Genomic DNA, 22,925 nt, shown 5'->3' with positions numbered 1-22,925 from the left:
TTACTCAGCTTTCAAAGGTATTAAATATTTTATAAGTATATTATCCTTAAGTTTTTTCCAATATTATTTAACTCGCTTTAAGCAAACTTGGTGACTATGTTATTAATTAATACTTACATATACTTAGCACAGTTAAGGACTGTGTTCAACCCCCAGCATAAACACAGCAGGCTGGTGAAATGTCTCGGTAATAAAATGCTTGCAATGTAAATCTAACTGCCATAGTGCTGGAGAGATGGCTCAGTGGTTAAGAACACTGCTCTTCCAAAGGACCTGGGTTCAAGTCCCAGCATCTACATGGCAGCTCACAACCGTCTGCAACTTCAAGATCTGACAACCTCACACAGACATACATGCAGGCAAAAAACTAATGCAAATAAGATTTAAAAAAAAAAAAAGTAACTCTAACTGCCTAAATACAACAGCAGAATTAGAACTGACTCCACATTTGTCCTGACTGACACACATGCACTGCAGCATGCATGCACATTCATACACATATACATGCCATGTAAACTTAGGACGGGGTTTCACTGTATATTCAAAGCTGGCCTGGAACCCAGAGATTCACCCACCTCTGCCTTACCAGTGCTGGGAATAAAAGCATGTGCCACTGCGCCCATCAAAATAAGTATCTAAGAGTCCCTATCCACTCTCAGTAAGGATCCAGTCCAGATCTCCTTAAGAATTACTATATACAGCAATACAATAATGCTCATATTTCCACGGCAGATGGAAAAAGCTTAATATGCCATAAATGGAATACTGAATGCTGCTCGCCCATTCATGAATGTGTGGCAGCCAGAGGTCAACATCAATTAATTAATTAATATAGAAATTACTCTTGAGTCTTAACCAAAAGACTTACCCTTCAGTGATACTTTTAGGTTTGGGATGGGAGAGATGGCTCAGCAGTTAAGAGCACTTGCCGCTTCTCCCAGAGGACCTAGGTGCTCTAGGTGATACCAAACATTTCATGACAACAAGTAACCATTTTCAGACAACCACCTCTTCAGACCTCTTATGCATCTATACCCAAGTGGTGCAAATACATACATGCAGGCACTCATAGATACACATAAATCTCAGAGAATAAAATTAAAAAAGAAAATGCCAGGACTGTTACACAGAGAAACCCTGCCTTGAAGAATGAAAAAAAACAAACCTACATTCAGATGGGCATCAGCTCCCCCCCCCCCGCTCGCCCCTCCCCATCACCCCAGACAGGATTTCTCTGTGTAGCCCCAGTGTGCCAGTACTGTACGCTGGGCATCAACTTTCTGACACTTCATAAAGTCCTAGTGGATGGGATCATCATGGTAGAATAAGATAATATAAAATGGTATTAATTTCCCAAAGACTAGGTTATAAGAAGACAGGACATTACTAGGAGGCCAGTGGTAGTTAGTCTACAAGCATGTACAGACCACCTTTCAAATAATTTAAAGACAGAGCACTCAACCATTCAAAAGATATATTAACAGGCTAGTTTTGTATCACTGATCTTACACACATTGAGTACATTCTATAAACTCCATAAAATGCTGTTCACATCAGACCTGAGAAAATTCTAACTAAATGTTTTTTTGTTGGTTTTTTTTTTTTGGTAAGATTCAGTTGAGCAAAATGTTATCCAGGGTTCTATTATTGGTCACTCTTCATACACCAATTTTTGTACATTCAAAAACTTACCATCAGATCCAAGAGGAATGCATGTCATACAGTCGAAACAAAAAGAATGTCTGACTATGAATAAAAGAAGCAAGACATAGACTAGGATTTTGAGAGAATCTTAATACTGGATCACATGCAGGCTCCAGGTCACCTATCTCAGCCTCGCAAGTGCTAATAAGATACTACAGGCCTGTTTTCTGTCACATGGCTAAACTAGAAATTTTGAACAGAATATTTGTTTTATCTCAAAATACATAACATATCCCCTGTGAAGGTTTCTATGCTTGTGGGAATAGTGTGACAAATTACATCCTTGAGAAAAGGAATTACTAAGAATCCAGTTTTTTATATGCATCTCCAGAAGCAGAAAATGTAACAAGGGAATGGGCTAACAAGATTCTGTCATTTTAAATTTTTAATTAATTGGGACAGAGTCTCACTATGTGTGTAGCCCAGGCTAGCGTCAAAATTTTTGTTTGTTTTTCTAGACAGGTTATCTCTGTGAACTCCTAGCTGTCCTGGAACTCACTCTGTGGACTCAGAGAGATCCACCTGCCTCAGCCTCCTGAGTGCTGGGATGCAGGTGCACTGAATCTTAATCCTCCTACCTCAGCCTCTCAAATAGTGAGAGATACTTGCAATCCTCAGCACACTGAGCTTATTCTAATTTTAAATATAAAGAAAATATCTCATTTCTTGTAGCAATTACTCTGAAACCCTGATATTATAATTCAGTTTGCTTACAAAGTTTCTCCGATGTCAGAATGTATCAGAGGCATCTAAACTCCCTAATTAACTCCAATTAGAAAAACACCCATGATTAGATAAAGTTCTTACTTTACTTTTAACTGTTAAGTTTTGTTTATATTCTGGAGCAAAGACTCTTGTCCCTACTGTATGACATATCAAATTTTGCCTTAAAAGAAACTGAATGGGACTTTTGGAGTTTTGTAGTCAAATATAATTGAGAAAGAAAATTTCTCCATAGAGGGCTGGCGGGGGGAGGTATGTTCCTTAGCCATTAAACAATCTCTTTCAACCTCTAGTAACTATTTTAAGCCAGGATATATTCCAACCAAAATTTAATAGTACCTAGCAGGAAGACAATAAAGTAACCCACAACACAATTTTATCCCACAATGGTATACAGGAATCTGAATATATCCATGACAAAAAACAAATACAGATACTTCGACATTAACTCACCTGGCAAGGTCTGACTTCCGTTATATGTATCAGAACTTACGGACTTACTTTGGAGACTGAGAATTTGCGGCTCTCCTGCTGGCTTGTCGTTTAGTACCAGGGTCATTACAAGGTATTTTGAATCACAAAGGAGAAAGATTAAAAGGTCTGCTACTGTGTCTTCTGGAGCTGCTGCCAAGTTTCTCCTCGTCTACCTGCTCTCCTGAGATACCTTTCTAAAACCTGGAGGATTTCCACGACGCTGTTCCTAAAAACTCCACTTCTGCCTTGTTGCTGCTTGTTGGACAGCTGGAGCCTAACTCAAAAGACATGGCTTGTCCTCTTCTACGTCTGCCTAGTCCAGCAGCTGCCAAGATTTACAGCTTGCTTGCTCTTTTGTATTTCTCTTAAATGCTTAAAAAGAAAAAGAAAGAAAGGCATATGATTTTACAATTTTCATTCTGTAGTTTAGGCAAAAAAACATTTCAGCAAAAATGGAAATTTTGTTTTATATATGCACCAACCCCTGTGCAGAAGAAACAGTTTTGAAGTCTGAAATTCTCTCATATCTGGTAGGACAGAGCAGAGACATACTGTCTTGCAAATACAAAGCTTGATGCAAGCTGTCTAAAAATAAACTTTTTAAAAGATCATTTCAGATGAACACACAGTATTTATTAATGTTATTATGGGAGAAAAAAATAAATGAAAGCAAAGGTCTTTAAAGACTAACTCAAGTAAATAAAAGTAAAATTAGAGAATCGTTCCCTCCCTAGATAAATAAAAGCAGTTTACTACTGCACCAGTGTGTATTTTCAAGCAAATACAGAAGAAAAACTCATTAGCTCTTTAAAAAATACACACATTTAATGTTGGTCTGCTTTAATTCTAAGTATAGCAATTTCAAAAATACAAACTGAACACCATGGTAAAAGCAAACAGACATTCACAATAATTACGTCTAGAGACAGTTCAGCTTGGTAAGTTGTCTTCTGCGTGTCTTCAAGAGTCACTAAAATACTGCTGGTGTTCAGTTAGAATTAAAGGATGTGGAGAAATGAGATATGGTACAGCTAGAGCGAATAAGGAATTACATTTTTGCATTACCCCTAGATAAACAAACATTCAAAAATCAACACAATCTCTGTATTATTCAAAATATTGCAGCTGCAGGAAAGGCAACCTTAAATTAATAGCTAGGGGAAATCACGTTTTGGTGGCGGTGAACAGAAGTGGCAGTTTGTAATTTGCACTTTGTAAAGCTCATCTATACCTGGTCAACCAGGAACCAAATGCAGGACAACGAAGTTCTCTGCTTCTTTTGGCTATAATGTGACAAGAAAAGTCATCTTTTGAAGATGCTTAAAAGAAATAAAGCATGTTTCTTTTTAAAAAAAAAAAGTCAAATAATTAATGGAATAAATAAGCACTAACCCATAGTTTTACCATTCTTTCATCAATACACTTCACAGATTTTTAATTTTGGCAAAAATTTCCCCAATTTTTAGTCTAAAATCCACCACTCATGTAAAAAAGTAAAATGAAGAGCTACCTAAACAATATTTTTCTGTTTACTCTTTGGCTAAGAAAGAAAACAAACAAAACAAAAAGAAACAGAACACAACTCTAACACATGATAAAAGAAACTTTAACATGTAAAATAAAAATATCAATTTAAATCTTGGTACATTTTATAAAAACAAGAGGTAATGTTGTAATAAAACAGCAGTTAGCCTCAGCTAGCAACACACTGTTTGTTAACCCTGTGCAATCAAACACTTTGTTCATACTACGCTTATTCCAACACGACTAGCAATGACTACAGACAAGTCAGGAGTCGTCACCGGCCTCCTGCAGACGTACTGTTAAAACTCAGACATTTACAATCATAATGTGCCACAAAAAACTAAAAATGTCACTTCTAATAGGATAATGTAGATATCGCTTGGATTTGTTTTAGGTATTCAACAGCGGAGTTACAAGGACTAAAGCAATCTAAAAACTTATGAACACTGTTGTTCACACCTTTCTTCAGTACACACTGAACTGTTTGACACATTTCTCTTCATACATAGCAAGCAACAGCACCCAATACAAGCCTGAGAAGAAACGCTGCTGTGTAAATACTGCAACTATTCCTGAAATAAGAATCATGGGATATACGCTCCAAAGCTGCCCATTCCCATAATTTGTATTGCATAGGTCACATAATCACACACACATATATACACATGTGTATATATGTGTACATGCAAAGAATATATTAAGACGACAATGAAGTCTAGTCACAGAGCAATTTACAGGCTCAATATATTTTTTACATTTTGCTTGAAAGAAATTTCAATATTTTACAGTCTTTCATTAGACATTATATACACTGCACTTTATGAAATCTAAAGGGTATGAAATAAATTTTTCCAACATTTTGGTAACAAAACACACAATATTTCTCCAAATACTTGTGCTATCTACATGATCTCTTTGCTCTGGTAACCACTAATCACAAAAATGGACTCAATGGATAATTAGAAAAATTATCTAACACCATGCATGGGTTTAAATCATGTTTAATATCCTATCCTAGAAACATTCTACAAATTCAAGATTTAAAAAATTAAGTCTCTCCTCTGATTTTTAAAAGATATCTTTTCATGACAACATCCATAACATTGACAAGTACATGTTAAGGCTAGTATCATCTCCTTTTGTGAATCTTTTTTGTGTTTTCTGCTTGTTTGTTTTTTTAAGAAAGATAGTAAAACCCACATTCTCTCAGGGCTTCAGCCTGGACCCAGTCCTGCGGTCAGGATGCAGTCGCTCCTTCCCACTCCACAAGGTACTGCACCTTCCCGTCGAGCGTCACTCGCCGAGCCAGAACGCGGTACTTCTCACCACATGCTATTCTACCTGCAGCACCAAAATAACTAGTGATGGAGTTTTTCAGGTGATTGAGCTGTAGCTCCTGATCAGCTAAGTTATTCAAGATTTCTGTGTTAAGTTCTTCAAACTGATAATCTTCTTTGCCTTCATCATCTTTTACAACTTCTGAGTTCTGAGTCTGGAGTGCTCTTCTTGGAAGGCGACCTCTTCTTCTCCGCAAATGTGGTATTGCAGCAGGCCAGGATCTTCCTGTGCGAGTTCTCTTTCTAGAGTCAGATAATCTAGGGAACAGAAAAGAAAAATCTCCTAAAATGATTTTTCTAGAGTCAGACAATCTAGGGAACAGAAAAGAAAAATCATCTGGAGTTTAAAAACCTTTGCATGAGCAAAAGGCCGTGTAATGGATTCAGACAATTAAAATAAAAAAAAAAACCCAAAATGAGGCACAGTCGTAGACCGCAAGCATCACAGTTCTCAACAAAAGCCAGGTGTGGGGCGCACACTTTTAGTCCCAGAACTCCGGAGGCAGGGGCCGCAAGTCTGTGAGGTCAGCCTGCTCTACATAGTGAGCTACAAGGAGATGGGGGGGGGGGGGGGCAGCTTTAACTGAAAGCACACAGCTGGTACATAACGGCCAGGCCACATATTTCCTAACAAACCTGGCACACTTATAATCTTAATCTTGGTATTCAGTAGATTGTGGAAGGAGGGATAACATGAGTTTTAAGTTCTGGGTTGCAAAGAGAGCATTTAATGTAGGCCCTCAAGATGGCTCAGTGAATAAAGGCACCAAGCACTAAACTGACAACTTGATTTCAACCCCCAGAACCAACAAGATGAAAAGAGAGCACTGACTACTTTATGGCCTCTACACACACAGGCTTGTGCACACCAATGGATGCCATGTGTGTGTAGGTGCCCAGGAAGGGCAGAGAGGACACCAAATCTCTTGAAACTAGAATTGCAGGCGGTTGTAAGCTGGCTGATGTGGGTGCTAGGAACCAAACAGAGGTCCGCTCTAAGAATAACGAGCACTTTGAAACCACTGAGCCATCTCTCTAGGAAAAAGGAAAAAAAAATAATGAGAAACGTGCCGTTTGAATTCTAAAAGTGAAAGATGAATGATGACACCAACAATTTACACGCTCTGCCCCTCAAAACCCAAGGTTCACGTGAGTCACATCTACTGCCAAGTTATTCAATCATCACTATACAATCATCACTATCTGAAATTAGGGCTACAAAGAAAAACTCTGCCACAAAATAACAAAACCAAACAAAAAAACAACCTAATGTCCTTGCTCAAGGCAATGCATTACCTGCCCACAGTCAAACAGTCCTAACTAAATGCAATGGGCTAAATAAATAAAACGTAGGACTTATTGAAAAGTAGAGATACAATGAAAAGAAAAGGAGACAAACAAGAGGATTGTGTGTGTTTGTATTTGGGGGTGAAGGATAAAGACAGGGTTTCTTTGTGTAGTCTTAGCTGTCCTAGAACTAGCTCTGTAAACTAAGCTGGCCTCAAGCTCAGAGATCCACCTGCTTCTGCCTCCTGAGTGCTGGGATAAAAGGCGTGCACCACCACTGCCTGGCACATCTGTATTTTGAAAGAAGAAGTTAAACATTTTTTTAAAAATTAGTAACTAAAACTGAAAACCTTATGTAAATCAAAGGACAGTCAACAAGACAAAATAGCAGCCTACAGAATGGGAAAAGATCTTCACCAACCCCACATCAGACAGGGGTCTGATCTCCAAAATATACAAAGAAATTGGTCATCAAAAGAACAAATAATCCAATAAAAAAAATATGGACTAGAGACCTAAACAGAGAACTCTCAACAGAAAAATCTAAAATGGCTGAAGGACACTTAAGGAAATGCTCAACATCCTTAGTCATCAGAGAAATACAAATCAAAACAACTCTGAGATTCCATCTTATACCTGTAAGAATGGCCAAAATCAAAAACATTGATGACAACTTATGCTGGAGAGGTTGTGGGGAAAAGGGAACATTTCTGCATTGCTGGTGGGAGTGCAAACTGTTACAGCCGCTTTGCTTAAAAACAACCTTCCTCAAAACCCAGCAATACTACTTTTGGGTATATACCAAAAGGATGCTCAATAGTACCACAAGCACATGTGCTCAACTATGATCATAGCAGCATTGTCTGTCATAGCCAGAAACTGGAAACAACCATAGTGCTCCTCGACCAAAAAATGGATAAGGAAAATGTGGTACATTTACACAATGGATTACTACACAGCAGAGAAAAGTAACGACATCTTGAAATTTGCAGGCAAATGGATGGAGCTACAAAACTTCATATTGAGTGAGGTAACCCAGACCCAGAAAGACAATTATCACATGTACTCACTCATATGTGGTTTTTAAACATAAAGCAAAAAAAAAAAAAAAAAAAAAAAAACCAGCCTTCAAATCACAATCCCAGAGAACTTAGACAACGAGAACCCTAAGAGAGACATATATGGATCTAATCTACATGGGAAGTAGAAAAAGACAGGATCTCCTGAGTAAACTGGGAGCATGGAGACCATAGGAGAGAGTAGAAGGGGAGGGGAGAGGCAGGGAGGGGAGCAGAGAAAAATGTAGAGCTCAATAAAATCAATAAAAAAAATTAGGAAGCTAGGAAAATTTGATCTAGGAAACTTACAAAACTCAGAAAACATAAAAAAGACTCACTCAGGAGACGGAAGCAGGAGAATCTCTGTGAGGTCAAGGCCAGCCTGGTTTACAATGCTTCCCTTACAGTTATAAAAACAGTGCAGCATCTCTGGAGAGGAGCTCTTTGGAGCTGTCAACAGTCACACAGGGACACTCCAGGATGGAGCTTTTGAGTTGTCACAGGAACAGAGCTGCCTTTAAGTCACATATGGTCCCGTAAGTAATCCTCCCTCAGAAAAATAACTCACTGGCTCACCAAGCTTAAAAAAAAAAATTTAATTTAATTAAAACTTAAGAAAAAATATTTAAAAGCCAGGCAGTGGTGTCACTCAAGGCACAGAGAGGCAGGCAGTCCCAAGCTGAGTCAAAGGCGGCCTGGTCTACAGAATGAGCGCCTACCCGTAATGCCGGGAAATGCTAGATGAGGTAGTTTCTTTTGCACTGGAAGCTCCCATGGGGTCCACATCTGAGGTACTGGATGAGTGTGCAAGCCTCTCAGTTCTCCTGAGACAAGAGAATGCAAATGGTATGACAACTATATTACATAACAATAGAAACACTAACTCCCTCGCAAACAAAATTCCCAGGAAAGAAAAAAGCAACTATTTACCCTATAGAACAAGGTAACTCCAACGCAGGATTCTCTGAAACTGATTCCTTATCCTGGAAATTAAAAAAAAAAAAAAAAATTAAGGAAAAAAAGAAAAGGAATATTCTTAAAGGACAGTTCTGCTTTAACTGGAATAAAACACTCGATCATCGCACGGACCTTCCCGAGAACATTTATAAAGAAACCTCTTACCAAAGGTGGCTCAGCAGTTTTTTGAATCATTTTCCTTGTATATGGGCCAGGAGGACGACCTACAGACTTTTTCTTTCCTTTTTTTTCTATCCCATTGCTTACTTCCCTGAAACAAAGCCAGTTTGTATTTAATCTTTGCAGAAAGCAAAATGACAGTTGCTTTACATAGCTAATTAAACAACTTGAATCACACTTTTTAAAGTTCCAAGAAAAAAGTGTTTTTTATTATAACTCTAATATGCTTATTACTTCAAGATTTTAAAGATAATGAATTACCAGATAGCCATACCAGCTGAATTTTATTATTATTGTTGTTGTTGTTTGTTTTTAGAGACAGGGTTTCTCTGTGTAGCTTTGGAGCCTGCCCTGAAACTAGCTCTTGTAGACCAGGCTGGCCTCGAACTCACAGGGATTCACCGGCCTCTGCCTCCCGAGTGCTGGGATTAAAGGCATGCACCACCGCGGCCCAGTTTGGGATTAAAGGCATATGCCACCGCGGCCTGGCCACCAGCTGAATATATATATATATACATATATATATTCATATATATACGTATATATATTCATATATATATAAATATAAATAAATATATATTCATATATATATATATTTACACCCTTGAGTGACATGGTCAGAAACAGGATCAAGCCCAAGACAGCAGAACATAAAGGAGAAATAAGAAATCTTCCATACTGGACACAGCCACTGATAGGTCAAACAGCAAACAGGAAAATAAAGCTAAGTACTAAGCAATACCAAAGGAAAAAGTTCAATAGTCAAGGGTATCTCTAAAAGAAAAGAACATGCAGAATACAGACTTGATGAATAGCTGCTACAGAAAGATATAAGGGATACAAAGGTGCTTCCTGTGCGCTGAAGGGCTTCCATCAGACATTCCCACATAAACAAGAAAGCTAGTAAGATAAAGGAACATGAGGATCGTATCAGGAAAATACAATGAAAGAAAAAGAAAAGCAACACTACTAAAGTAGAGTAGAAATAAGATAAAACCAGTAAAAACTCAAAGTGGAAGCAAGCGGAAGGATGACGTAGGAGGACAGAGAAGTAGGTCTAGAGTCAAAAGTGTTGAGGAGAAGAGAATATAACATATAGCAGTGGTGACACACAGGCTTAAGAGGACCAGAAGGAAGCGGGAGTCCTTCTCAGTAGCATCAATTAATCCGAGAGCTACCACACGAAGCATCCTCCTTAACATCGTCATAGAATGTGATGTTTGTGAAATTCTTTTTTTCTAATTTATGATAGCAACTGATATAAAGGACTATATCAAATTGGATAATGGTAGAAATAAGCATTTCCTTTTTAGCACATATCTGTAAGGGAACAGCTTTCTTTTTTTTTTAATTTATTTATTATGAATATAGTGTTCTGGGCACCAGATCTCATTATAGATGGGTGTGAGCCATCATGTAGTTGCTGGGAATTGAACTCAGGACCTCCGGAACAGCAGTCAGTTCTCCTAACCTCTGAGCCACCTCTCCAGCCCCAGCATTTCCTTTTTAAACGAAACCACTCAGTTGTATGTATTCTACTAAAACTTTCAAATGGCTACGGTAGTCAGTGTTTTGTAAACATATTTCTTACTCTGCAGCATAACTACTCCAAACTTGTTCTCTCTCTAAATTTCCCTCTGCATACAACCCTTTCACTTCACACTCCATTGAGAAAATAAGACTCCCAGCAGTAACTTTGGCCTCTAACTTCTACAGTCATATCTATATTCACCAGAAAGGTGTGTCCTCTGCTATCAAAAGCTATTCTCAGACCAAGGCAATAGGTTAGCTTCACTCTCTCCTACACTCAACTTTCTGAGACACTGAGTCATTCTTAGGACACAAAAACGGATGCCAATTATTTCCCAACACTAAAACTGCTGCCATGTTCTACTGTCCTTCTGTCTTCACTTTACAAACTTCTTAGCTTTGATGACATTTTCCTCTCCACTCTTTTCTGCCTCATTCAGGATTCTTCTATGCGCTTTTCTCTTTATTATCTTCATTATTATTCTGAATATGTTAGTAACCCTGACATGCAGAAGAAGCATATTTTTGTACATAAATCAGGAAGTGCAGATAGTCATACTTCAACTCATTCCAATCTTTACTACTCTAAATAAACGACTTGTTAAGGTCACCAATAACAAAATGTTACAGTGTCCAGTAAACATTTTACTAGCTTCCAATGCCATTTAATTTATCCACCATTACTGACTCCTAACACCAAATGCTCCTGGTCTCCTCCTACCATGCCGGTCGTGCCGCTCTCATCCCTGTTTATTTCATACCTTCCACTTTATAATTTCTAAGTCCAGACACCACCTGAAGAACCACTCTCTTCTCTGCTTACTCCCTACATCAAGTCAGTCCTGACCTGACCTGCGCTGCTCACGTACAAACAGAAGTTGCCTCCATGGAACTAGTCAGATGCGTTGTGAGAGCAGAACCAGGAGATGCTCCACCCACCTCACCATCACTTTCCTTGCTAAGAAACCAGCATCCATGAGTTGCTCAAACCATAAATTTCGAATCTATTAACTTATCCTTCCCCCCTTTCACTCATAAATTTAGTTTAATAGCCAATCTGATCTCAGTTCTCCTCCTGAAAGGAGATCTCAAACCTATTCACTCCACTTAACTGCTCCCACCCACTCCTGCCCAAGCAAGCATCTCATCTGGACAAAACCAAGTCTCTTTCTTTTCCTATCTCTATTCTAACCGCTCAACTATTCTCCAAATAATTTTTTTAAGGATAATTAAATCTGCTTACACCATTTAAATGGCTACCGTTGTTTGGAGGGAACAGGGGATCCCTACCTACGAGCTGCTATGTGATCAAGACCCACCCAATCTTTCAAATATCCAATCCTTACTCTCTAGTTCCCATTCATACCAAATTAGTTTTCTGTTGATAACTAGACTATGTCTCATAGCCTCCCCACCTGTACTCCTGCACCCTGGAGTATTCTCTGCCCCTTTATTCTTCAGTCTTTAAATTACTCTAAATTGATTCTCCAAGATCACCTTACATAGCCCTTCCTTTAGCCTCCCCTTTAAGAACAATGTTCTCATCTCTGTTGACCCAGTGGGGTCTAAAACACTGAATTAATTCTAAATGGCATCAAAATGATCATCAATTATTTTACATGTTTATTACATACTTCTCTCACTATAACGCAATCCATTAAGCACAAGGGAAAACTCTGTCTGGTCATTATCTCCACAGCACTGAGAAAGGAAGGTGTCTGACAAAAGTGCTGAATGAACGAATAAAAAGTAAATCAACAAGTGAAGATGTAAATATTTTAAGTTATTTTTTTAAATCAACTGTCTATTCCTTGAATGCCAAAGGCCTAAAATAAATAAACATCTAGCACATTTCCTCACCTTGCCTATGAAGGAAATTATAGACTGGGTTTGGATTTGGAGATTACCCAGGTCTGTGGCACTCTAATATATTCTAATGCGACCACATAACACACATCATCAGTTACAAATAAATAAGCTGAAAGAAAAACTACATCACAGATCAACTTTTACCTTGAATCACATATAGGTTTGGATGCTTTTCTGCCTTTAATTTTAAATTCATGGGATGTTCCTTCAGGTTCTTTCTCTGCTTTGAAAGCCACATTTGGTGGCACAGGAGGAACACGAATTCGCAATCCAAACAAATGCTTCTTCTTCTTTATTTCTTTCCCAGACATAAACCTATTTTTAAAAAAATTAACTAAAATTTTATAAGCTGCACATTTACATGGAAAACCCTAACTTACAACTTTCAAATTAGGCCCTTATACATGAAAAGCTACCCATACCACAAAAGTATTTTCCCGTTGGTGTCTCTGATTCTTATCTACAGGCTTCAGGCTATCAGGTGGAAGGGATAAGACAAAAATAGAGAAAGTTCCAAGTTCAACTTCTTCCAAATACGGCTTCTGTATTAGGTGTGATGATAGACAGCTACAGTCCCAGTACAAGGGAAACATGTGAATTCAGGTTTTTATGGTCACTAGTGTTATGAAACAGGATCTCATTATGAAGGTGAACTGGCCTTGAATCCATGATTCTCCTGCCTCTACCTCCCTCAGGGCTTCTGGCTCTGAATGAACCCAGGACATGGGCGAGCCTGAGCATACATCAGTAACAACCTGTCTCAAATTAATAATTAAATAAGTTACTTCACAAAGCAAGTATTAGATTCCAATAAATTCTATTTCAGAATGTATTTGTTGTACATAGAATCTAACCAGAAATAACTTTTAGAAAGAGTAGACAGAGGTCAGATATGGAGTTGAAAGCAATTTAGACCCTAAAGGTGTGAGTACACACTCTCCCTGGCCTACCACAAACATTTTCTTATACGTAACTCTGCTAGTCTTCCTGGCCACAAACACCCCTACCTCAGCTGTTCGAAATGTTCTTCCATTGTATGCACCTTTGAGAATGTGCAGCTCTCGTTCCTACCACTATCAGTAACAGGTGTGTTTCTGATATTTTAAGATGGAATTAAGAACTAATTCAAACAATATTTTATCAGTACAATTAGCTACTCAATTATTACCTTACAGTTTTTCAAGCTAATTCAAAGATCTAGTTACAAGTAATTAAAAAACCTAATAAGAAAATATTGTCAAGTTCAAAACAGCAACTTGGGAAAACCAAAAATTTTATAATACAATTTTAATAGTACGTCTGAGAGTTGCATACATGTATTTATATAAATTTCTTTGGGATTTTGAAGATATTTTCAAGAAATGCAGACATGCTGGCTGTAAAGGAGGGTGGTCTATGGAAGAACAGAAGATCCGGTCACTGACTCATCACGCAGACCAACACTCTTACTCCTCAGGAACTGACTAATGGCAATAACCAATCTTAAAAGATCCTCCTTTTTTGCACATTCCCACCAGCTAACAAAATTTTACCTTATCTTCACCATTCTGCATCACAGCATAAGTTATTACTGAAAATGCTTCTTCAACAAAACACAGTAACGGATATTGAGATGCCTCCCAAACACCCCGTCTCCCTGCCTTACTATGACCAAGAGAGACTAGGACATTAAACATTTAAAATTGTACGTGCTTTTTCCATACACCAATATCAAATTCTTTATACTCACTATCTCGCTCAGAGAGATATGTAAAATAAATCCACTTACATGGTCTTGTAATCATTTAATGCCTCCAGAACATGCTCATATCTTTCAGATTTGGGTGTGTCTGCCAGCTGCAAAGTATCAAGAAACAATTTAGCATACCATAATTTCTTTCATTATTAATATACAAAGCTATAGGATGCAAAGAAAAGTGTACTAACTTGTGTTCAAAAGACCTAAAGTCTATTCTGGGTCTTCACTGATACTATGTGACCTACCTAGTACCATTTAATCTCTCAAGATTTATTTTCTAAGTTACAAGAGAAATGTCTAAATTTTATACTAATTTTGTTAGTTTGTTACATGAAATAAAATGTATTTGTGAAGCAACTGCACATTATAAACATTAAAGAACTATATATAGTTCCCTATATAAATGACCTAGGGAAATAACACCTCTAATGTTACACATAATCTCTAAATAAATCTCTAAAAGAAGCACAAAGCTAGTCCAATGAACAATAAAAACATCCCAGTACTTGGGAAGCAAACAGGTGATCTCTGAGTTCAAGGCCAGCCGGGTCTACAGAGCTGAGGACAGCCAGAGCTGTTACACAGAGGAAACTTAGGTGAGGGAAGGGAAGACATGACCCGTTTTCAAATGGCCACTAGGACTGCACTGCAATGCTCCTGAAGTGCGGTTCTCAAGCCTCTACACTGATACCTTTGGCAAGAGGACTCACTGAACCAGCACTGTGGAGCTCACACATGCCAACCGGTCAGCATTAGATCCTAGGTGATGCTCTCAAGGCCCATCTGGACCTCCACCAGCACCATCCTCCCAGTCTGTCACAGCTGAAAGACTTCACAATGAATGTGGTTCAAGTCCGCAAAGCTTCCTCATCGGAGAAGATTCCCCAGTGGAACTCTTTACAGCATTTTCTGCCTGTCTGACTGCTCCCCATTTGGTGAGATGTCTGTTTAACTTTTATATTAGTATGGTACTACTAGGAATGCTTAGGTGAATAAGCCAATCATATTCAAAAGATAAATCTTATATGGATATCCTAACCGCCAAGCACCTCAGAGTTCACAGGCCATACAAAAGTGAAATGAACCGCTTAAATTCTCCTAGCTAAAAAGACCACCAGAACCTGAACTCAAGTGGTAAATTACACGTTCCTCCCTGTCTGACTGTCCTCCCAATATGAGACACCCAATAACAAGTTTTGAGGACTGAAAATAGGCTCTCACATATCAAAAACACATGTTAACAGGGTTTGGTGGTGCACACTTTTAATCCCAGCAATCAGGAGGATAGAGAGGTTGGTAGGTGTTTGTGAGTTCAAGGGGGGGGGAAGAGAGAGAGAGGGAGGGAGGGAGGGAGAGAGAGGAAAAAAGAGAGAAAGGGAGAGAGAGAAGGAAAGAGAGAGACCAAGACCTTGTCTCAAAATAAAATTAAAAAATTAAAAAAGAAAAAACAGCATATGCTTGACCCTCTGAAGTACACTCTCAGATCCAGAATTTCTATTTAAGGAAGAATGAAATAAACAGACTCTGAAGTTTGCAAGAAAATAAGCCCTAGAAATAATTCAATCTTTCATCAAGACCACAGTCTCTTGTAAAGAGACCCAGTTATTCATCAACATTAATAGTGGAAAAAGCTAAATCACTTACTGAACCCCATTTCATAAGCATTAGCTCTACAAACATCTGAAGCAGCGTTCATATATGTTTGAGATCAAGTTTCTAATGGTCTCATGTGATTTCCTCATATAAACCATCTGACTAATTCCATCTACTTTATCCCCTCTAGATTTGGATTTTAATCCAAATCTAAAATCGTATCAGATGAGCTTTTATCTGATACACACACACACACACACACACGCACTATTGTGCTTAAATTTAACAGCAAAAAGCAGGGCATAGTAGTATATGCCTTTTTTTTTTTTTTAAATTTGGAGGGTAGGGAAAGACAGGATTTTACTTTATAGCCCAATTGGTCCCAAATTTGTAACAATAGGTGTGTACAACCATATTCAGCTGACCTTTGAGACAGACTCACCAAATTGACTTTGGCTGGCTTTGAACTTGTGACCCTACTGCAATAGCCTTTGGAGTAGGTGGGATTATAAGACTACAACACCAGGCCAGGCTTTATTTTTATTTTATTTTACTGGAGACAAAAATTCACTATGCAGACCTGGCTGGCCTAGAACTCTCTATGTAAAGCAGGCTGAAATTCAACTCCCAGTATGATGGAGGAAGGTCATTGGTTAATTAATAAAGAAACTGCTTGGCCCTGATAGGTTAAAACATAGGTGGGTGGAGTAAACAGAAAAGAATGCTGGGAGGAAGAGGAACTGAGGTAAAACACCTCAGACAGATGACATGCCACTGCTCTCCAAGACAGACGCGATGAAGCAAGCCGCCAGGTCAGACATGCTGAATCTTTCCCGGTAAGACTGGTACTACACAGATTACTAAATATGGCTTAGGCAAGATGTGAGAATTATCCATTAAGAGGCTAGAACTAATGGGCGAAGCAGTGTTTAAAAGAATACAGTTTCCGTGTAATTATTTTGGGGCATAAGCTAGCCAGGCGGCTGGGAGCTGGGTGGCAGGAATGCAGCCCACAGCTCCTTCTACACCAGTATTCTGCCAGCCTTTGCCTCCCAAATGCTGTCATCAAAGCTGTGTGCCAATTTCTGTTTTCAGCTCAAACCTGCAGATATTTTCTCTTGATTCTGACATCCTTTCCAAAAACAAAGACAGAACTTTGGCCCTCTTTTACAAGTTCCATCAAGATTTCCAAAATAGTTCTCTTACTGTTTTTCAAGTCAGTGACAAATCCACTTAACTTTTACTTTAATTAGTTTGAATTTCAATATCTTATTTGAAATCAATTTATAATTTGTCCATATCAGGTCTATAACATTTGATAAAGCAGTGTTGCATATCTGAAAGAACAATATTTGAATATTTATACCCCAAGGGTTTTTATTGCACTATAAAATTTGGAAATTAACATATATAAAATATCAATCATTGCCAAGCAGTGGTGGTGCACGCCTTTAATCCCAGCACTTGGGAGGCAGAGGCAGACACATCTCTGAGTTCGAGGCCAGTCTGGTCTACAGAGTAAGTTTCAGGACAGCCAGAACTGTCATATAGAGAGGGGGAAAAAAAAATATCAACTCCCTAGTTTACTGACAACCACCAACAAACCTGACCTCCTATTTCTGAAACCTTTAACTTTCTTAAGTGCAACTATGATGGTATGAATTAGACTGCTTATGTTATGAGCTAGGTGTTCCACCTGACTGAAAGGAGAAACAAGAATTTTACCAACATGCAACTGCATTTCTCTTTCATTTATTTGTTTGTTTACTTTTGTTTCTGTTTGGTTTTTTGTTTTTGTTTTTTTTTTTTTGTTTTGTTTTTGAGACAGGGCCTGAATGTTCTGGAACTCGCTCTGTAGACCAAACTGCCCTGGAACTCAGAGATTTGTTGGCTTGTTTTTGAGATATATATGCCCAAAATGGCCTTGTGAAATTATGATCCTCCTGCATCAGCAACCTGAGTTCTTAGATTGTAGGTATGCAACCACATGCCTAGATCACACTACACTTGACTTTACATTATTTATTTGTTTATTAGTTTGTTTGGGATTTTCCAGGCAAGGTTTCTCTGTGTAGCCTTGGCTGTCCGGGAACTCACTCTGCCCAGCCCCTTGCTCTGTCTTGTTGGAACAGCCCTCACTGTGCAGCAACCCTCCAGCTTCAGTCTCTCCGCTAGGGTCACAGGTGCGCTACACCACATCCAGTTCTATGTTCCTTTCTCAAAAGCTCTTTTTAAAACCAGCACAGGAGACATCAGAAGTCACTTTGTAACTGATTATTCTACTACTGACAGGATCCCAACATTCCTAGACATTAGAGATATGTAAGAAAAAACGAACACTGGTTACTTCTCTAAGATTTTCTATAGAAAACTGAAAAAGAAAGCAAAATTATACATAAGGCACCTAATACAAAGAATTTTTCTAACAGTTCTATTTTTAACTACAATGATTCTTACTTCAGAATATGGAAGAAGTAAATAACTTATTTTCACCATGTGTTCAATTTCCCAAGGCAAGGAACATAAGACAATAAGAGGGCTAGTTGTGATATCATTACCAAAGTTATTTCAAAAAACTAAAAAAAAAAGAAAATTTTAAACTTTGTCTGACTTGTTCATGTGTCTCCTTTATTTTTAACCAAAAAAAAAAAAAAAAAAGACATCAAGCAGTTCTAAGACCACCTACCTCTCCAGGGTGCAATCTATCCCAGTTTTCATTAATGTATGTCATAAGCTCAAGTTCAGAGTCAAAGTATTTCTTCTTGTGAATAACACTTAGGTTGTAAAGGCATAGGTGTGCTATATCTACCCTGAAATACAAAATTAATTAAAATATATGAAAAGTGTTTTTTATTATCTTAAAAAGTCAGTTTTTAATGAAACCAGTATATAAAACTATTATAATAAAACCAAAGTGATATACTTATGTGGATAGGCAGTCAATAACCTAAATCACAATACAATAACCTATTACATATGTAGAACTAGAAAACACTAGCTTAACTAATGTGGAATAATTATAAATTAAGATGTACCCAAATTACTTCCTAAATGAATTTAAAAAAAATCTGACACCAGGCGGTGGTGGTGCATGCCTTTAATCCCAGTCTCAGGAACAAAAGGAAGGAAGATCTCTGAGTTCAGGGCTAGTGTGGTCTACAGAGCAAGTTCCAGGATAGCCAGGACTACCCAGAGAAACACAGTCTCGTAAAACCAAAAAAAGTAAAAGATGTGGCTACAAGAGAACATGACTGCTGACTAACATCACTGTGTTCTCACTAAAGGCACACTGTACATTGCCGGGCCGTGTGCCATCTGCGTGAGTTAAGCCATCACCCGCTCTTAAATATGTAAAGCACAATAAAAATTTGTACAATCTCAGCATACACATTTTATTAGATCTCTAAAATCCCTCACTTACCGTAAAAAATTACTACATCAAAGCAGAAACTGTTATATTATTTTATCTGCTTCTCTGTAATACTCTGAAGGCATGAGAAGCCAAAACCACAAAGACCCTAAACTGAAAGCACCAACACCTTTCCATAATGAACTCTTACTAACGTTAACAATAAAATGGGATAATCCTGGTGAAGATGGCATAAGCCTTGAGGATTACAAAAAGAAATAAAAGCCGGTATAGAGAACGAAATTTTATTTACTTTTCATATAAAAATTTTTATATGGTATGGCACTTCCTAAAAACATAGAAAAGTCCATGCTTACCACTGTAATGGTAGACGTTTGAGGTACTCTGGTCCAGAACTGCAGACAGAGCAAATAAATGTATAAAACCTAAAAATGGGAAAAAAAAAAAAAGTTTTATACTGAGTATTCAAAGCTAAATATAAACTAGTTAACAATTACAGCCAGTATTCAGCAAATGATATAAGCCTTCATAATGTAAGGAACTGGTACACAAATCAAAATGCAGTTTCAGTTATGACACTAACAACAATAATGGTTAAAACTCCTATCTGGGGGTAAGGGAAAACTTCTTTAACCATAACAGATTCACCAGTATTCACACTAATAGCCTATGTGTGCCAAGATCTGTGATGGCTATTTCTATAAGCATTATTTCACCAAAGTTCAAATTACCTGTAAAATAAACTCAAAAGCAGACGAGACCAAGGTCAAAAAGACAGTAATTATATACATCTAGATTTAAACCAAGATTTACTTCAAGAGAGATAAGTAAGCCAGCTTTACTGATCTGTCTTAATTTTTCTTCCTACAACTCTGATGTGGGATTCCCCACTGTATGACATGAGTATGTTTTATTACCACTGGTTAATAAGCTGCTTTGGCCTATGGCAAGGCAGAATAGAGTTGGGCAGAAAACTAAACTGAATACAGGGAAAAAGAAGGTGGAGTCAGGCAGTCGCCATGTAGCCGCCCAAGAAACAACATGTAAAGTAACAATGTGATAATTTAAGATGCAAGAGCTAGCTAGGAATATGTCTCAGCCGTTGGCCAGTGTTGTAATTAATATAGTTTGTGTGTGATTATTCGGGTCTGGGTGGAAAGGAAACAAAAGAACAATCTTGATTTACAGATCTCATTGTCCCTTCCTTAATATTCTCACATGGAAAGTACAATTTATCTGCTTTCACAAGTTTTTAAACTTGATATACAAATTGTTTTTAACAGGATCCTATAGCATTTCCCAATTCTAAATCAGAGTATTCCTTTGAGACTCTTGAAGAAAGCTCCCGACAAGAACATTTAGAGACCTATGAAGTGACAGGAACAAATGTGCTGAGACAATAGTTCAAAGCTTCCCGGAGTAATAGTCAAAAGCATTGAAAGTATATACAAAGCACGTTTACTATTTAGTATTTTCCCTCTGAGTTGATTCCATTACACATCACTGTCATAATTATTTTTAGAAACCTGAAGCTGCAAAATCACCACAATTACAAAGCATCCACGACAAACCAATCATTGAAATGCAAATGTTCTTCTCACCTATCTCCAAATAGCATTGGCTTTTGAAGGCATTGCACACAAGCCTCATGAAACCACTGCTTACATTTGCAACACTGCAGCATCTTTAAATACCAGCTACCAAAAAGAAAAAAAAAGAGTTTAAATTAATACTTTTTAAAACAATATCCTACTATATAGTTCAAGATTGGCCTCCAACTCACAATCCTCCAGACCTCACCAGTGCTGAGATTACAATTGTGCACCACCATTGCTAGCTAAATGACTACTTATTAATGAAGCGAGGGTTCTTTTTGAAAAAAAAAAAAACTACATTATATAATAACCAATATAGTTCTGACAAAAGTATTATACTTCTGCTATACTTCATACTAATTTTTCTCCAAAAAATATTTGTACTATTATTTCATCCTTCAAAAATGTTTGTACTATTAATTATTTCATCCTTCCTCTGCCTCTTTTTTTTTTTTTCTTTTTTTCTGTTTTGGTTTTTTTCTTGTAGCTTTGGAGGCTGGTCCTGGAACTCACTCTGCAGACAAGGAAGGCTGGCCTCAAACTCAGAGATTAAAGGCCTGCGCCACCACCGCCTGGCTCCACCCCTCCCTCTTCTATTTGGGAATTTATGTGCTCTTTAAGCAAAACTAATATTTCAAGTCAATAATGTCTTTGATTTCCCTCAGATCACAAGATTCAGAGGGTTTTGCTTTTTGTAGTGAGATCTAAACAGGTCGTTACACAATCTACCAATGAGCTACACACCCAGATAGCTCTTTTTATTTTGATTGTTTTCCTTTAAGTTTTGTTTTTTAGCGACAGAGTCTCACTAGCCTCAAAATTAAAGATGACGTCAAAACTGGATCACTCATATCTCCTTAGTACTGAGATGAACTATACTACCCCTTCATCCAATTCATGAGGTGCTAGCGGTCAAATCTAGGACTTCAAGCCTGCTAGACAGTCTACTACAGCTGAGTTAGATCCTCAGGTCTCTTTCATTTTTTTGAGTATCATTCTGAGGTTGACCTTGACCTCTGCTCACAACCACACCCAGCTGTTTAAAAGCTTTCCTAAAGGTGTGCTCCTACTGCTGCACAGATGAGCTCCAAACTTCTAGACCATCAGAAAACGCAGATAGTTACAATTCATAACGGTACCAAAATTAGGTTGTAAAGTGGCACAAAAATAAACTTATGGCTGGGGGTTACCATAACATGAGAAACGGTACTAAAGCAATCCCCTTCTTCAGCCTCCTGAGTAACCACAACTACAGACGTGTGCCCCCAGGCCTGCTATGAGTTTATGTGTAGACTGCTTTTCTGTGTATGCATCAAGTGCATGGAGAGCTTCGCAAAGGCCAGAAAAGGGAGCCACTCTCCCCAGAACTGGAGTCATAAGTAGTTGTGAGCTGCCAGAGGGTGCTAGGAATTAACCCAGGTTCTCTGTAGCTGCAAGACTAGAAAATCCTCTTAAGTCACCCAGCCATTTCTGCAGTCCTTATTTTTTTATTTTTCGATAGAGGATTTCTCTGTGTAGCCCTGGCTGTTCTAGAACTCACTCTAGACCAGGCTGGCCTTGAACTCACAGAGATCTGCCTGCCACATCTCCCAAGTGCTGGGATTAAAGTCTCTATTTTTTATTTAGGTGCCTATAAAGGGTATATGCATGTTCAGTACAGTTGCCCACAAAGCCCAGAAAAGGGTGACTGATGCCCTGAAACTAGAGTTAAAGGTGGTTGGTTGTGAGTCACCCAGTGTGGTTGCTGAGAACTCAACTCAGGTCCTCTCTGGGCTCTGTAGGTACTGCGCTCATGTGCACATTATCCACACACAAATAAACCTACATATACATAATTTAAAATCTTAATAAAAAATAAACATAAGACATCCAATATATCTCTCTAGTTCCTGAACAGTATACTTTGTTAGTAAAATACTTAGAAAAATTACTTGGCAGTTTCTTCTGAAAATTACATATTGATATATATACACAGGAACTAATATT

At 38.0% G+C, this 22,925-nt stretch overlaps 1 protein-coding gene across 3 annotated transcripts in view; it reads right to left on the bottom strand.

The window, feature by feature from the left end:
* Window positions 1-3,720: 3,720 nt before the first annotated feature.
* Mtf2 (metal response element binding transcription factor 2) overlaps window positions 3,721-22,925 on the bottom strand; it is a 38,742-nt gene continuing 19,537 nt past the window's right edge. For all 3 annotated transcript variants that reach the window (XM_041632204.1, XM_041632205.1, XM_041632206.1), the window contains 9 exons: window positions 20,946-21,041; window positions 19,701-19,769; window positions 18,661-18,784; window positions 14,412-14,479; window positions 12,788-12,958; window positions 9,230-9,335; window positions 9,038-9,090; window positions 8,827-8,931; window positions 3,721-6,020 (listed from right to left, as the gene is read on the bottom strand). In XM_041632204.1, the coding sequence (XP_041488138.1) occupies window positions 5,663-6,020; window positions 8,827-8,931; window positions 9,038-9,090; window positions 9,230-9,335; window positions 12,788-12,958; window positions 14,412-14,479; window positions 18,661-18,784; window positions 19,701-19,769; window positions 20,946-21,041 (1,150 nt within the window). In that variant the 3' untranslated portion in view covers window positions 3,721-5,662. The remainder of the gene's footprint in view (window positions 6,021-8,826; window positions 8,932-9,037; window positions 9,091-9,229; window positions 9,336-12,787; window positions 12,959-14,411; window positions 14,480-18,660; window positions 18,785-19,700; window positions 19,770-20,945; window positions 21,042-22,925) is intronic.

This window comes from Microtus oregoni, unplaced genomic scaffold (assembly GCF_018167655.1).
Source record: "Microtus oregoni isolate MIOR12 unplaced genomic scaffold, Mior012 000040F_ref0000088, whole genome shotgun sequence".
Lineage (NCBI taxonomy): Eukaryota > Metazoa > Chordata > Mammalia > Rodentia > Cricetidae > Microtus > Microtus oregoni.
Note: the sequence above shows the minus strand (reverse complement) of the source record. Positions and strands in the feature narration are given on the sequence as shown.